Genomic DNA, 17,531 nt, shown 5'->3' with positions numbered 1-17,531 from the left:
AGGGGGTAGGTTGGGGACTAGGGGGGTCAGAGAGAAGGAAGGGGGTAGGTTGGGGACTAGGGGGGTCAGAGAGAAGGAAGGGGGTAGGTTGGGGACTAGGGGGGTCAGAGAGAAGGAAGGGGGTAGGTTGGGGACTAGGGTGGTCAGAGAGAAGGAAGGGGGTAGGTTGGGGACTAGGGTGGTCAGAGAGAAGGAAGGGGGTAGGTTGGGGACTAGAGGGGTCAGAGAGAAGGAAGGGGGTAGGTTGGGGACTAGAGGGGTCAGAGAGAAGGAAGGGGGTAGGTTGGGGACTAGGGGGGTCAGAGAGAAGGAAGGGGGTAGGTTGGGGACTAGGGGGGTCAGAGAGAAGGAAGGGGGTAGGTTGGGGACTAGGGGGTCAGAGAGAAGGAAGGGGGTAGGTTGGGGACTAGGGGGGTCAGAGAGGAGAAAGGGGGTAGGTTGGGGACTAGGGGGGTCAGAGAGAAGGAAGGGGGTAGGTTGGGGACTAGGGGGGTCAGAGAGGAGGAAGGGGGTAGGTTGGGGACTAGGGGGGTCAGAGAGGAGGAAGGGGGTAGGTTGGGGACTAGGGGGGTCAGAGATAAGGAAGGGGGTAGGTTGGGGACTAGGGGGGTCAGAGAAAAGGAAGGGGGTAGGTTGGGGACTAGGGTGGTCAGAGAGAAGGAAGGGGGTAGGTTGGGGACTAGGGTGGTCAGAGAGAAGGAAGGGGGTAGGTTGGGGACTAGGGGGGTCAGAGAGAAGGAAGGGGTTAGGTTGGGGACTAGGGGGGTCAGAGATGAGGAAGGGGGTAGGTTGGGGACTAGGGGGGTCAGAGAGAAGGAAGGGGGTAGGTTGGGGACTAGGGGGGTCAGAGATAAGGAAGGGGGTAGGTTGGGGACTAGGGGGGTCAGAGAGAAGGAAGGGGGTAGGTTGGGGACTAGGGTGGTCAGAGAGAAGAAAGGGGGTTAGGTTGGGGACTAGGGGGGTCAGAGATAAGGAAGGGGGTAGGTTGGGGACTAGGGTGGTCAGAGAGAAGGAAGGGGTAGGTTGGGGACTAGGGGGGTCAGAGATAAGGAAGGGGGTAGGTTGGGGACTAGGGGGGTCAGGGAGAAGGAAGGGGGTAGGTTGGGGACTAGGGGGGTCAGAGAGAAGGAAGGGGGTAGGTTGGGGACTAGGGTGGTCAGAGAGGAGAAAGGGGGTAGGTTGGGGACTAGGGGGGTCAGAGAGAAGGAAGGGGGTAGGTTGGGGACTAGGGGGGTCAGAGAGGAGGAAGGGGGTAGGTTGGGGACTAGGGGGGTCAGAGAGGAGGAAGGGGGTAGGTTGGGGACTAGGGGGGTCAGAGAGAAGGAAGGGGGTAGGTTGGGGACTAGGGGGGTCAGAGAGAAGGAAGGGGGTAGGTTGGGGACTAGGGTGGTCAGAGAGAAGGAAGGGGGTAGGTTGGGGACTAGGGTGGTCAGAGAGAAGGAAGGGGGTAGGTTGGGGACTAGGGGGGTCAGAGAGAAAGAAGGGGGTAGGTTGGGGACTAGGGGGGTCAGAGATAAGGAAGGGGGTAGGTTGGGGACTAGGGGGGTCAGAGAGAAGGAAGGGGGTAGGATGGGGACTAGGGGGGTCAGAGATAAGGAAGGGGGTAGGTTGGGGACTAGGGTGGTCAGAGAGGAGAAATGGGGTTAGGTTGGGGGCTAGGGTGGTCAGAGAGGATAAAGAGGGTTAGATTGGGGGCTAGGGTGGTCAGAGAGGAGAAAGGGGGTTAGGTTGGGGGCTAGGGTGAATGATGAAGGCCTGCTGTATACTAATTTGGTGTGTGTGTGTGTGTGTGTGTGTGTGTGTGTGTGTGTGTGTGTGTGTGTGTGTGTGTGTGTGTGTGTGTGTGTGTGTGTGTGTGTGTGTGTGTGTGTGTGTGTGCATGTCCAGGTCCCACAGCCGGTGGTAAAGGGTTATATTCCTGGATGTTAGCTGTTACATCCAGGTGTGTGTGTAAGTGAGTGACTGAGTGAGTGAGTGACTGAGTGAGTGAGTGAGTGAGTGAGTGAGTGAGTGAGTGTCAAACGGGGGGAGACAATGACTATGATATAAACCGATAGTTTACAGAAGTGGTCGGTCTTGTACTTCTGATGACTAAGAAATAGTTCATAAACTCAAGTCATGTGGATTAACGATGAAAACGACCTTCCTTTCAACATTAATATCTCTTCAAAATCACTCTACTTTCCTGCAAAATGCAACATGTCCTTGTCTGACTCCACCCCAACCAACAAGTAACATCTTAAAGGTCCATTTTTATATCAATAACAAATCATTTCTGGGGAACAATTACATTTTCAATTAAAACGGTCGATAAAGAAACAAAAAATAGCTTGAACAATAATCATTTTGCTAGGACTGTCTGGGAATGGTCTGAGTCGGGAGGGGAAAGCAGAGAGTTTTGGAACCCTCTTTCTTATTGGTCTATTAACGAACGCCACCAGTCTGGCCAATACTCCGTCTCACCACAGCCGGCTGACATTTCAGGCAGACATTTTTCAAACAGCTCTTACACTAAAAGGGCATTATCATCATTTTCATAATTTCACAGTATTATTCCAACCTCATAGAGTGGAAATACTGTATATATAAAACACAGGAAAATCACGTTTTTAACTGCACTGGGCCTTTAAATGAGTTGGAATGTCAAATGATCGATTGGTTTAAGTTGAATGACATTGCTTGAAACCCATTTCCCTGTCACGTGTGTTCTCCCTCTTTAAGGACATTCACAAATACATGATGATATAGAAAAACCTTTATATAACAATAACCATTATGTTATCTGCACAGGATATCTCCAATCCTACTGATCTCATTAATAGTGCAAAGCAAACGTAATGTTCTCTTGCTGATTACTGTATTTCAATTTGATAGAATATAGCAGACTAATGTACTGGCCTAGTATTTCATTTGGTCATGGATTCAACATATTGCCATCTGAAGATTAGAGAACAGTCTGGCGATAGTGTCTAACAGACCAGCAGTATTGTTAACCTGGTAATGTGAGCGTCCCTCTGTCTCCCCCGTGTGGACAAAATGAGTAATGTGAATCTGCAGCGAATGAGCTTCAAGTGGGTCCTTCAGACGCGCGGTCTTTTTTTAGATAATTCGTTGAACTTTCATGTGAAAACAGTCACAATGAAATGAGAACACAATGGTGCATTTACATTACCCATCGGACAAAACTTGATTCATTAATTGGCTCATTTTCAATTCTGCATCTCGCAAAGACGTGTCTCTCTCTTCCTCTTTTAGTTTTGGTATCGCCAGCTACTATCGAAGTTGCACGCCTTCCCGACTCAGCCTACCTCAAGTAAACGACCATTGTACAGTAGCAGCAAATGCCCATATTCTTGGCCACAGCAGCACAACTAAAAATGTAATCAAGCCACTAGAGATGTCCGTGTATTATGCTGCTATGCGCAGACACAGCACAGTATAGAGCCACACCAAACATATTACCTCTACGTTCTTCACAAACGTTCCGTGGTAGCACCCTTTTCATTTAATATGAGAGTTTTTATTAAGAAGGCTATACCAGACGCATATTCACTATACATTTATTTAACTTTACCTTTACAATAAAATGTTCACTGAAATTACAGAATAAATATATGCACATATTTTCTTCAAATCTTTGTAAGAGAGAAAACATTAAAAGTGCCCCCTACAAAGCCGTTAGTGTCGATGAGATAATCCGATGCATGGTTTTTAAGAAAGAGCGTGGATTTCCAGAAAACCTTGAGCGTCATCATATAATATATTCACAAATGTTATTTTCATCCTTGGGCGAGCACGTCCTTGAGAATTGCACCCAGATATATAGTAGTCCTCTTTAATAATAATAATAATAATGATAATAATATATAAAATTAAATAGAACACTGAACCGTAATGTGTTACAGTATCTCTATTAATACGTGAGTGATGGTTCTGAGAAAATCCCTCACCACTGCAATGGGTCGAGTGCATGCAGCAAACTGCAATTCATTTTCTTAATGTTTCATTTATTTCCTACTAGCTTCATGTGCACGGCACCCGGGCGTTTATATATCCACCTGAAAGATAGCGAGACAGAAGCACGAGCCCAGTGGAGACATCCAGCTCCCGCACCGGGTTACTCCACCGTTTGAGAGCTCATGAAGGGTTCAGTTTGACGGGATATATTTTCGGATGTTGTGTTTTTTCCCGGTGTCTCTATCCTCTTTCTCGTTCTCTCACTCTCCTCAGCATATAGACCAATCTGTTCCATATAAAAATAAGGGTTGATAACATTGCTGGCTACTCTGAAAAAAGGCACTTCATTGAATATCTGAGAATGGCCTTTCCTCCAAAGCGATTTTGGGGGAAAACTTTTTGTCATATAATATTTCATTTTAATATCATGCTGCTTTTTTGTTTAGTTTTTCTTCTGTGATTTTGTTCCGTTTGGGGAATGGAAAAGGGAGAGTGTGTGTCTATACGTAGCTTTTGCTAAACTCCGTGTGTTAGAACCGATATGATTTCTCCAGTACTTCGAGGTAATCCGGCTTGGTTTGGAGTTTGGCCCTTAACTCGAGGTAATCGCTTTGGGAGGGGTCAGGGTAGCAGCCTTTCCCTGCTGTGAACAGCAGCGTCTCCTTGAGACGTGCGTCCTGTTGTAAGTCCGGGTATTGCATACCGGGTGGGTGTGCATGTGCAACGTGCATGTCCTTGAGCTTCGGCACCGTTCCATACAGACAGTCTACGAAGCCGACAGTTGGCGTGGGTCTCTGGCTGTCAATCACGGTGGGACACAGCCCACTGTTCTCGTGAAAACTCGATATATCCCCTGTATTGTGGTTTACCGTGACGATAGTGTTGAGCTGTGAATTAGACATGGCTAGAGTCCATTCCCTCTCCTTCTCTAAGAGGGTTCGGTAATTACTGTTGTTCTCTTTTGTTTCTGCAAACTGTCCCCCCTCCCCCTCCCCTACCTCTCCCTCCCGGGGCTTGTAAATGGGGTTGTTGCACATCTGCGTCACAGGGTGAGGAATGTAATCATAGACGTGACCGTGAGTGTGTGTGTGGCCAACGTGACCATGCGTGTGTGTATGTGTGTGCCCGCTGGTTGGCTTTTCAGGTGAGCCTATGCTTCCACTGCTGGTCTGTCTCGGCGGATCCTCGAATATCCTGCACTGCATTTGGATTCCCGTCAGATCCACCTCAGAGCGTTTCCGGAAGGGTAGCTTCTTCCGTCTCCGCAGGACGAAGGCGAAGAGGCCCGCGGCCACGAAAACAGCTGAGATGAACAGTACGAGAAGACTGAGGATTAGGACTGATAGAGGCACCGGCCCCCTCCCCACAGCCTCCCCCAGACCAGAGCTACCGGTGGTCATGTCATCAGAGGGGAAGAGAGCTGGGGAGGGTCCGGATGAGTACTTCAGCTCTGGACAGATGACTTCAGCATCCAGCGACCTCAGATCCTTCCCAAAGGCAAAATCAGGAGTCTTACAGATGACATCACTAACCATGATGACAGAGGACAGCTTCTCCATCCAGGTTTTGAGGGGGATGATGTCACAGGAGCAGTCCCAGGGGTTCTGATGAAGGTCCACCTGGACGATGGAATGCAGGTGTTCTAGAACACCACGCACAGGAAGGGACAGGAAGTAGTTATTGCGGAGGTTGAGTCGCGCCAGGCTTGTACCTGCGAAGGCGTCGGTGGGGAGGGTGCGGAGGAGGTTGTCGTTGAGGAAAACAAGCTGAAGGCTGGGCATGAGAGAGAATGACGCCGGCTGGATCTCACGAATCACGTTATACTCAAAATAAAGATAACTCAACGTTTGTAAGCCCCGGAACATACCGGGGGTTAGCCTCTCAATGTCGTTCCCATTCAGATACAAACTCTTCAGGTTGGGAAGGTTGATAAATGCCCCTTCCTGGACATATGATATCCGGTTATTCCCCAAGTGTAGTAAATCCAAGCTGGAAAAGTTCCAGAAATCAGACCGGTAGATTTTCTGTATCAGATTTCCGCTCAGATAAAGTTTCTTGGCATTGAGAGGCCTGGGCAGGAGCTCTGAGATATTATGAAAGCCCTTCTCTTTACAGTTGACCGTTAGCCCCAGGTCGTTGATATGGAGGTTGCAGATACATCCAGAAGGGCAGACAATGGGGATGGGGGGGCGGGTCTGGTAGCCAGCTATAGGGGGCTGGTTCAGACCGGGGTAGAGGCTACGAGGGGTGGGAGGGTTTTTGGTTGGCCTGGGCCGCTTGGTGGGTTTGACATGTCTCTCTTTGTACTCCACAGATGACGCCGTGTTGTGGAACGAAGACAGCATGGAGGACGGTTTCGTTGGCCACGTGTTCTCGTTGTTGAACGGAGACCGAGGGATTCCCAGTTTGGCCTCGATTTCCGCGTCTGAAAGTAACGGACAGAGCTCACTGCGTTTGATCTCTCGTAAATCTTTCCCGTGCAAGTGGAAGGGGTACTCGCAGGTGATCTCTCCTACCAGTGCTGTGTAGGGAACGCGTTCCAACCATGTTTTTAGCTGAACTATATCACACTCACAGATCCATGGATTCTCCTCTAGCTGAATCTCCATCAGGCTCCGCCCCACATATTCCAACGTGCCCTTATATGGTAATGTCTTTAACCGGTTTCCCCTCAGGTCCAGGTGTGTTAGTGACACCGACCTGAATAGATAGCTGGGCAGGACTGGTATCAGATTGTCATTTAGGATGAGTACTCTGAGTTTGTGGAGGTGCCTGAAGGCTCCGCTCTCTATCCTCTTGATGACATTGTAGTCCGCTTGCAGGTATTCCAAGCTTTCCAGACCCATGAAGGTGTCATTCCGGAAAACCTCTAGTTTGTTCTCATGGAGGAACAGCCGTTTCAGAATTCCCAATCCGTTAAATGCTCCGGCGTGGATGTCCTGTAGCGCATTATTCCCCAGATTAATGGATACGGCGTTGTTGAGGTGAAGAAAACTGTTGAAGTACAGCTTCCTCATGGAGTTCCTCTGCAGGTTGAGTTTGAAGGGCCGTGTCCATATCTGGGAGATCTGACTGACGTTCGTAAATCCTTTGCTGTCGCAGTGGACGTGAAATACGCCCTCTTTGACTTGGCAGTAGCAGGGCTCGAAGCAGGGCTCGTCGATCTCCTCCGAGTCCTCCAGCAGTGGGATTGGGGTGGTCCATCCTAAGGCTATGGTGCTCAGCAAGGTAACCCACAGCATCCTCACTGAGACCTGAAGAAGTCACGGCTATGGCAAGCCACTTCACAGCACTGAGACCATAGACAAGAGAGGGAGAGGGAGAAGGGGCACAGACACAAACACAAACACACACACACACACACACACACACACACACACACACACACACACACACACACACACACACACACACACACACACACACACACACACACACACACACACACACACACACACACAGACATATACAGACACACACAGGGACAGACACAGGGACAGACACAGACAGGACACACACACAGGGACAGACACAGACAGGACACACACACAGGGACAGTGGGGTGAAGAATGTGACAAAGAGGAGAAAAAGAGACAGAGAGAGAGAAACCGTTAGTATTGCTGTCTCATGGAAGGTGCACATGGAAATAAATGAACACAGCGACATTGGTGTATCAACGTAGCAACACTGACTGTTTAATTCATTACACACCAACCTAAAATAATTACAAATGTCCCTATTGGTCTGGTTTAACGTCACCATATTCCACGTTATGAGTACCTACCACTAGCCTAAGGTTGCCATAAATCAAACTCGGAGATGCTTATCTCAATGAATGAATGAAGGATGGCAACACCAGGTGGCCGTGGAAGAGAGGAGAGGAGAGGGTATCTCTCTGTATTTAATACATAACATAGCAAACCTCTCGCGGGAAAATCAGACACCGGAGTTTGCTTTGTTGTTGTGAAAATGAACGACAGTGTGGTTTCGCCAGATTAATCACGCCATAGCGTGAGCTATACCCCCGTTAACCTAGGGACAGGGACATAGCTTTTCATCAGGGCTCAAGGCACGGACCAGAGAGAACAAGAGGACGAGAGGACGTTTGGGCAGTGTTCTAATTAAACAACCTTAGGAAATACAGCTATTTGTTATAAGGGTATAACATTCAAGTGACAACTGATTACATGTCATTGTCTTCGGGGCAACTGCCGGGTTAAACGTTTGAGAACAAATTGCAGATTGTTCATAGCCTACCAAAATAAGATATGTTTAGCTTAACCTCCATATGTAAATACAATATGCTATAGATGAACGAAGATGACATCAGCTGCTCAAGGGCTAGAGAGAAAAAATAACAAAAAACGGATTTGTCATCTCCCCTCCCATGCCCTTAGCCCCCGGTCCTTATGGTCATAGTAAACGAAAATGACATACATTTAGGACACGTTACTACCTATGAAACGATTCCCTTTACCATCACCGCTGTTCGTATCAAAACTGCACACACACACACACACACACACACACACACACACACACACACACACACACACACACACACACACACGCACACACACACACACACACTACGATGAATAGCGCACTTTGTATGTTCCCAGTGCTCTGCCTCCACCATTTGGCTTGTATTGCAAATCTATGCGCTGTCCGTGGTGCTGAGATCCCATGGAAAACACACAAAGCTCCTGCAGGCGCTGTCCATTAAATAATACAAAATCCGAAAAACACTAAAAAAAAGAGAGAAAACGTATTCTCCCTTACTCTTTCCGATCGTTTAGCATTTCCACGTCCCACAGTGGTTGGTAACGTGTTATATTCCTGGGTGTCAGCGGTTATATCCCCGGGTACCTACTCAGTTTAATGGGATCCAACTTCACATCGCCTGCTTTTGCCGTAGCCCGTGTAGCGGGGGAGGTGAGATGTCCCGCGTGCCTTCCGTTATGGGCTGTTGAAAGAGGGAGAGAAGGAGAAACAAGAAAAATATGCATAGGAATGAGCCGTACACATCCATACAGCGTAACACCATCAAACCCTGTACCTTGACCAAACCACAAACTGTTAGCACCGGGTAGGTACATCCATTAAAGAAACATAGGTTCAATTATGGACACGATTGTCTATACGGAAAACGCAATGAAATAATAAATAAATACATTGACAATGTCTGTTGTATGTCAAAGAACTGGCAAACCCGAATTATGAAACAAACGTGGGGATGTAAAGGCAATAGAAATGAAACCTATATAAGGTAAGGAAAAGAAGCTGTTGGAATGCGAGCCGAGCGCCATGCAGGTGCTTTCGTCGTGACATCGGCTCGAAACCGTTGAATGTGAGAAACAAAATGCTCATTGATCAGATAGGATAGCCAGATTCCTCTGCTCCATTCTCACCATCAACGAGTGCGTTCCTTTCCCTCCCACGTCCGTGGCTTAGCTATATGCAATAAGGATACACATTAACACACGCACATATTCACACACGCACCACTCACCTTACTTTGGCACTGCAATCCGGAAAAAAGCACCACGAGTTTAAAGATTGTTGGATCTCTCTCTTTCCTTCTCTGCCTATTCTTCCTGCCGTGATTTTCCCGTTGCTCTCTCTCTCTCTCTCTGTCTCTCTCTCTCTCTGTCTCTCTCCCTCTCTCCCTCTCTCTCTCTCCCTCTCCCTCTCTCTCTCTCTCTCTCTCTCTATGTCCCTTGCTCTCTCTCTCTTACCGCTGTGGCTCAGGCAAAGAGAGAGAAAATGAAGACGTGATTGGAATGCAATGTTCTCTCTTTTTTTCTATCCACTTTGCTTATGATGCAGGTCCTCAGCTTGCTTGCTTCCACGTACAAACGTTCAACAGTATAGCCAGAGGAAACTGCACTCTCCTTGGCTTAAGCTTCCCAGCTCTGTCCGATGCGCCAACCTGCTGTGGATCAAAGTCTATTTTTCCTTCGCCTCTTTTTAAGACGTCACTGGAAGGAGCTTTAAGTGAAGATAGAGGGAGAATACGGGGGGAGTGGAGGGGACATTGGCGTTGGTTGTGTATGGTGTCGGCCTTGCTGAGAGGAGGAGCGCTCTGACTGTCGCAATAGGAGCGCTCTCTCTCTCTCTTTCTCTCTCTCTGTTGGAAAGGAGAGAGAGGTGTGTGCGAGGCGGGTGGTTCTGCTTCTCTGAGGCAGCAGACCTGTGGATGACAGGCAAAGTGAGGCGGAGACCAGGGAGCAGAGAGGCAGTGGATTTGTTTTTTGAATCTTTGGCTACTCTTTACAGAAAATGACTAACTTGAATACGTTGACTTGATACAGTTCATCCTACAGTTTATCTTGTGCCTTTTTGGGTGTAAGCATATGATTCAACTACACTGGACTGTCCCATCTCCTACATTTGTTTTTGTTTTCTCTCAATTCAAGGGGGTTTACTGACATGGGAAACATGTGTTAACATTGCCAAAGCAAGTGAGATAGACAATAATATACATATTTGTATATATATATATTTTTTTCTCTCTCTCTCTCTCTCTCTCTCCTCTCTCTCTCTCTCTCTCTCTCTCTCTCTCTCTCTCTCTCTCTCTCTTTCTCTCTCTCTCTCTCTCTCTCTCTTCTCTCTCTCTCTCTCTCTCTCTCTCTCTCTCTCTCTCTCTCTCTCTCTCTCTCTCTCTCTCTCTCTCTCTCTCTCTCTCTCTCTCTCTCTCTCTCTCTCTCTCTCTCTCTCTCTCTCTCTCTCTCTCTCTCTCTCTCTCTCTCTCTCTCTCTCTCTTCTCTCTCTCTCTCTCTCTCTCTCTCTCTCTCTCTCTCTCTCTCTCTCTCTCTCTCTCTCTCTCTCTCTCTCTCTCTCTCTCTCTCTCTCTCTCTCTCTCTCTCTCTCTCTCTCTCTCTCTCTCTCCCTCTGAACAGAAGGGAGGGTAGCCATTGGCTCCTGACAGTTTCTCTCCGTTCGATCTCACTGCAGCAGTCACGGCCGCGAGTGGAAAGGAAGTGCTCATACTCTGTTCCGTGCCTTTCCGCGCGCAGCCTCCAGCGGGCAATACAACCCCGCATTAGAGCCCGGGCCACATCAAATCGCATGGTAGACTTCGTTCACTTCGACATTACCATGATCAAGACCAAAAATCAATTTTCTCGTTTGTTTTGGGTTGGTTTTTTCAAAAAAGATTTCATGATTACACCTCTGACATCTAAAATGAATAGTCTATCCTAAGCCTACTTCCCTTAGTCGTGACCTGTTCGGGATCTAACGACATCTGTTGTGATTCTGGATAAGAACTGAAATCACTGTTCAATTCTGCTATGTGAAAAGAAGAGATTTTCTCTCAATGTTTTCATGCATTGTATCTGAGCTTAGTTTAAAGGCTATGGGAATTATATTGTGGTAGCATGAGTCAGGTAGATTTTGGATCTTTTGGCAGCCCCAGGCTGTACAGTATCTGTGTCCCAGATTTTGTCCCAAAATAAACCCCCATTGGCACACACACTCCCACACGTTCACGCCCAGCCTGACACAGCCTAAGAGATAAGAGAGGAGAGTTCATTAGTGCCTGGCCAGCTGTCACAGAACTAGATACCAGGGTCACCAATATAAGGCATGGCATATGGCTCTGGAGATAGGAGGACAGAGTCTACTAACTCACATCTACTAGAGAAGAGAACCAAGGCTGATATGCTAGGCCCAGGTTTCAGGGTGCTAAATAGCAGAGACAAGAGGGAAATATGAGTAAGAGAGAGAGAGGGAGAGAGAAAGAGAGAGAGAGAGAACTTAAGATAGTGTGTGTTTGAGAGGGGTTAAGGAGATAAGGTTACGAGAGACTATTTGGTAGCAGCTGGTATAGTAAAACTGTCTGTCATGTTTCTCTGTACAGACCTATCATTCATGTCCTGGCCTGTCAGACAGCCAGCTGGTGCTGCTGTCACAAAGTCACTTAGAGAGTCAGTCATTTAGCTGGTGCTGCTGCCACACAGTCACTCAGAGAGTCAGTCATTTAGCTGGTGCTGCTGCCACACAGTCACTCAGAGAGTCAGTCATTTAGCTGCTGCTGCAGCCACACAGTCACTCAGAGAGTCAGTCATTTAGCTGGTGCTGCTGCCACACAGTCACTCAGAGAGTCAGTCATTTAGCTGGTGCTGCTGCCACACAGTCACTCAGAGTCAGTCATTTAGCTGCTGCTGCAGCCACACAGTCACTCAGAGTCAGTCATTTAGCTGGTGCTGCTGCCACACAGTCACTCAGAGAGTCAGTCATTTAGCTGCTGCTGCTGCTGCCACACAGTCACTCAGAGAGTCAGTCATTTAGCTGCTGCTGCAGCCACACAGTCACTCAGAGAGTCAGTCATTTAGCTGCTGCTGCAGCCACACAGTCACTCAGAGAGTCAGTCATTTAGCTGCTGCTGCTGCTGCCACACAGTCACTCAGAGAGTCAGTCATTTAGCTGGTGCTGCTGCCACACAGTCACTCAGAGAGTCAGTCATTTAGCTGGTGCTGCTGCCACACAGTCACTCAGAGAGTCAGTCATTTAGCTGCTGCTGCTGCCACACAGTCACTCAGAGTCAGTCATTTAGCTGCTGCTGCTGCTGCCACACAGTCACTCAGAGAGTCAGTCATTTAGCTGCTGCTGCTGCCACACAGTCACTCAGAGAGTCAGTCATTTAGCTGGTGCTGCTGCTGCCACACAGTCACTCAGAGAGTCAGTCATTTAGCTGCTGCTGCTGCTGCCACACAGTCACTCAGAGAGTCAGTCATTTAGCTGCTGCTGCTGCCACACAGTCACTCAGAGAGTCAGTCATTTAGCTGCTGCTGCCACACAGTCACTCAGAGAGTCAGTCATTTAGCTGGTGCTGCTGCCACACAGTCACTCAGAGTCAGTCATTTAGCTGCTGCTGCTGCTGCCACACAGTCACTCAGAGAGTCAGTCATTTAGCTGCTGCTGCTGCCACACAGTCACTCAGAGAGTCAGTCATTTAGCTGCTGCTGCTGCTGCCACACAGTCACTCAGAGAGTCAGTCATTTAGCTGCTGCTGCTGCTGCCACACAGTCACTCAGAGAGTCAGTCATTTAGCTGGTGCTGCTGCTGCCACACAGTCACTCAGAGTCAGTCATTTAGCTGTTGCTGCTGCTGCCACACAGTCACTCAGAGAGTCAGTCATTTAGCTGCTGCTGCTGCCACACAGTCACTCAGAGAGTCAGTCATTTAGCTGCTGCTGCTGCTGCCACACAGTCACTCAGAGAGTCAGTCATTTAGCTGCTGCTGCTGCTGCCACACAGTCACTCAGAGAGTCAGTCATTTAGCTGGTGCTGCTGCTGCCACACAGTCACTCAGAGTCAGTCATTTAGCTGGTGCTGCTGCTGCCACACAGTCACTCAGAGAGTCAGTCATTTAGCTGCTGCTGCTGCCACACAGTCACTCAGAGAGTCAGTCATTTAGCTGCTGCTGCTGCTGCCACACAGTCACTCAGAGAGTCAGTCATTTAGCTGCTGCTGCTGCAGCCACACAGTCACTCAGAGAGTCAGTCATTTAGCTGCTGCTGCTGCTGCCACACAGTCACTCAGAGAGTCAGTAATTTAGCTGCTGCTGCTGCTGCCACACAGTCACTCAGAGTCAGTCATTTAGCTGCTGCTGCTGCTGCCACACAGTCACTCAGAGAACCAGTCATTTAGCTGCTGCTGCTGCCACACAGTCACTCAGAGAGTCAGTCATTTAGCTGGTGCTGCTGCCACACAGTCACTCAGAGAGTCAGTCATTTAGCTGGTGCTGCTGCCACACAGTCACTCAGAGAGTCAGTCATTTAGCTGCTGCTGCTGCCACACAGTCACTCAGAGAGTCAGTCATTTAGCTGGTGCTGCTGCTGCCACACAGTCACTCAGAGAGTCAGTCAGACAGAGAACACTAGGCTACAACTTCTCCGTGTCTGGACACCAACACTTCTCTAGCACCATCGTCAGCATCAGGCTTTACTCCAGGCTCACCTTCGACATAACAATCTTAACTTGACATGTCAACACAGGTATCCCATTGTCAGGGTATCGGGCCCAATGTCAAAACAAATCCTCACCAGCTGACCTGTCATGGCGTAAGTACAGCGACCTTGGAAGACTGCAAAACTAATGGAAACTAAAGGAAAACAAAAGGAGAAGTTAAGGAAAACTGAAGCAAATCTAAACAAAAAACTATATAAAAACTAAAGGAAACTAAAGGAAATTACTTTTCAATGAAAACTTTTCACTTTCCACCATTAACCTCCCACTGGCTCCCCATCCCTCTCCCCTGTGTATCCCAGGTGTGGGATCTGAGTGATGTCCCATGTCCCCTGTCATTGCCGGGTATGGAGTTCTCAGTGAAGTGAGTAGTTCTAAGTGCTTCCCCTGTTTCTCCCTGGCCTCCTCTGCTGGATCCTAGTGTTCCCATGAGAACATGTCTGAGTCTCTGTGGTCTGTCTGTCTGTCTGCCACTCAGAGGAATCACACAGACTGTCTGAGTTTGTTAGGAACTCTACAGAAGAGAGGAGGGAACAAAGGGGAACATAGGGATGATCAAGGACAGGATACACACACATATGACACACACACACAGACTCACACACAGACACACATTATTACATGTCTGAGAGAAGGAATGAAGACAACAGCTCCCCTACTGGAGATTATCATATTATACAGTCAGGACCACTGGTCAAGGATTCTACATCCTGCCCCCCCCCCCCCCCCCCCTCCCCCCCTCTCTCTCTCTCTCAAATCAATTGAAAGGGCTTCATTAGCAATGGAAACATACTGTATGTTTACATTGCCAAAGCAAGTTATATTAGGAAGTTCAGCTCAGTGTCCACCTCATTTTGTGGGCAGTGTGCACCATAGCCTGTCTTCTCTTGAGAGCCAGGTCTGCCTACGGCTTTCTCTCTCAATAGCAAGGCAATGCTCACTGAGTTTGTACGTAGTCAAAGCTTTCCTTCATTTCGGATCAGTCAAATTTAGGGGTCAGTCACAATAGTCAGGTATAAAACAATATAAATGAAAAATATGCATGTTAGCATTAACACACAGAAACAACAGATTTATCACGCATCTATTCACAGACAGTGTAGTATAACACACAGTCCCAATCATACTGACACCAGCCTGGCATCTACCCCTGGCTGGAAGCACTTCATCTCCTCAGCAGAAAAAAGAAGGGAACCTCTTTTGTAATTCAGCATGCGACAACAGATGGACACGCCAGACATGGGGCTGTAGCTGTCACACACACACACACACACACACACACACGCACGCACACACGCACACACGCACACACGCACACACACACACACACACACACACACACACACACACTGCATGCGTGACAGCTGAACAAGGTTACCAGTGCTGGCTTTCTGTTCATTATTGCAGGGCATGCACTCAATGTTGCATCATTACTCACTCTATCCCTCAGACACACACAAACACACACACACACGCACACACACACACACACACACACACATGCCAACACACCCACTCAATAACACAGAGTTTTATATATAAGGAATTATGAAAGCTGGCATCGGGGAGAGATGACGGAGAATGAGTGGGTATGTTGGGGTCGGGGAGAGATGACGGAGAATGAGTGGGTATGTTGGGGTCGGGGAGAGATGACGGAGAATGAGTGGGTATGTTGGGGTCGGGGAGAGATGACGGAGAATGAGTGGGTATGTTGGGGTCGGGGAGAGATGACGGAGAATGAGTGGGTATGTTGGGGTCGGGGAGAGATGACGGAGAATGAGTGGGTATGTTGGGGTCGGGGAGAGATGACGGAGAATGAGTGGGTATGTTGGGGTCTTGTTGACACCAGGTACAAATAGAAACATGTCATCTCAGTGTCTAGAAATACCGCCAATGAAACCGATCAAAGGAATCTCTAAGGTGTAGACTTGATGGGGTTGGGGGATGTCTGTGTGTGGGTGTGGTCTAACCCTACTGTCCTTTGGGTTCCAAAAGTCTTCAAAATTATGTTAAAACAAGGGGGGGGAAGTGGGATAATTTCAACAGTCCACAAAATGAAGAATGGTATTTTATTCTTAGTGGTTAGGTTAATGATTACAATTAGAGTTAGAATTAGGGTTAGGGTTAGGGTCAGGGTCAGGGTCAGGGTTAGGGTTAGTTTGTTTGGTGGAGCAAACAAAGAGACACGGAGGAAGGCCGGAGAGAGAAGCTATGAGCAGCAGACCAAGACGCGACTGTGGACTTTGTTGTAAACAGAATATCGTGCGGCTAGACCGACATTTCAAGGCTGTACACGGACTTAAGTTCGGTACTATGGAGTGGACGAATGCTATGCAATTTAGCCGGTTTTCGAGTGAGAGACAGCAGCCCGAATCAGGGCAGTATATGCAGCCTGACAACGGTGTTGAACCGCGGCCGGAGGACCCTGTGATTTTGGAGTGTTTTGAAAGTGAGTTGTCCGTGGAGCAGCAGCCTGTGGACGAGGGTGATCAGACGGCAGGTGCGTCGGCGGCGGTGCAGCCAATCAGTCAGGTCGGTAGTGAACTGTGCTCGGATCCGAGGGAGCAAGGCTGTGTCGTGGCGACTTCCACGGAGAGCGAGAGTGATGAGGACGGCGGCGTCCCGTCCAGAATGGAGGTTTGGAGTAATGCAATTTTGACTCAATATGAACAATATATTACGGGTAGACACCCTTCAGTTAAACAAATTGACAATAGTCGCACCAGTATATCCCGAGTACGGGAATTCCTCCGCATTATGTCAGAGGGCAAGGCCGATGAAGGACTGTGTTTTCTGGATAACTACAGACGTGTGTATGAGTGGTATGGTCAATGTGATGACCGTGGTTTGGCACCATCCACGTTAAAAATGTACCGGGCCGATGTTCGAGGTTTCCTGAATTATCTTATTCAGTTCCGGCCAAATGGTATGCAAGCTAAGGTCGTTGGAATTCGAAAGATGTTACTCTGCTTGGCGAAGATGGACAGGGACTCACGGCAGAGCCAGGCAACTCATAGGGCAAAATTCCGCCAACGCTGCAGGGACGAGGTGCTCAGCGCTGCGGAGTTAAAACGCTTTGTTGAGCTAAGCAATCAAGCCATTCCTTCAGTTCTCAGTAGGCTGGAGGTCCGTGCCACCTGCTCTGACAGGCGTAGGTTTGCAGCTCTCATGTCCAGCCGGTTGGCCATATTTAATGGCACTCGACGATCCCCAGTCACCATGTTTAGTGAGAGTGATTTCAATGAAGTAACCCCGGAAGGTGGGGGTTATCAGATGTGTGTAGCTAGCCACAAAACAAACTATAGCTTTGGGGAGTGCAGAATTGTTCTATGTCAGGAGGAATACACTTGGCTTAAACGATTCCATCAAATCAGGCCTCATCTGAGTGGAATGACCTCAGAAATAGAACTTCTTTTTCACATCCTGCGGTCAACCTTACGGTAATCTGTGTGAGTATGTGGGGCAAATCTTTGCAGAGTTTGGCATTGGAAGTAAAGTGACCTTCGGTACAATTCGACGCAGTGTTGCCACATTGAACTTTAACCAAGGCTCGGATACAGACCGAGGAACTGTGGCTGACCATATGTGTCACTCTCTGGA

At 48.4% G+C, this 17,531-nt stretch overlaps 1 protein-coding gene across 1 annotated transcript; it reads right to left on the bottom strand.

The window, feature by feature from the left end:
• Positions 1-3,548: 3,548 nt before the first annotated feature.
• On the bottom strand, positions 3,549-9,381 carry slitrk3a (SLIT and NTRK-like family, member 3a). Its single transcript, XM_021581569.3, has 2 exons — positions 8,831-9,381; positions 3,549-7,249 (listed from the first exon to the last, which is right to left on the bottom strand). Exon 2 carries the CDS (start codon positions 7,197-7,199, stop codon positions 4,488-4,490), a length of 2,712 nt encoding a protein of 903 aa, XP_021437244.2. The 5' UTR covers positions 7,200-7,249; positions 8,831-9,381; the 3' UTR covers positions 3,549-4,487.
• Between the last annotated feature and the right edge of the window lie 8,150 nt (positions 9,382-17,531).

Source organism: Oncorhynchus mykiss, chromosome 24 (genome assembly GCF_057628025.1).
Source record: "Oncorhynchus mykiss isolate SJ-2025 chromosome 24, ASM5762802v1, whole genome shotgun sequence".
In the NCBI taxonomy this organism is placed as follows: Eukaryota; Metazoa; Chordata; class Actinopteri; order Salmoniformes; family Salmonidae; genus Oncorhynchus; species Oncorhynchus mykiss.
The sequence above is the reverse complement of the archived record's forward strand: the minus strand, read 5'-3'. Positions and strand labels throughout refer to the sequence as shown.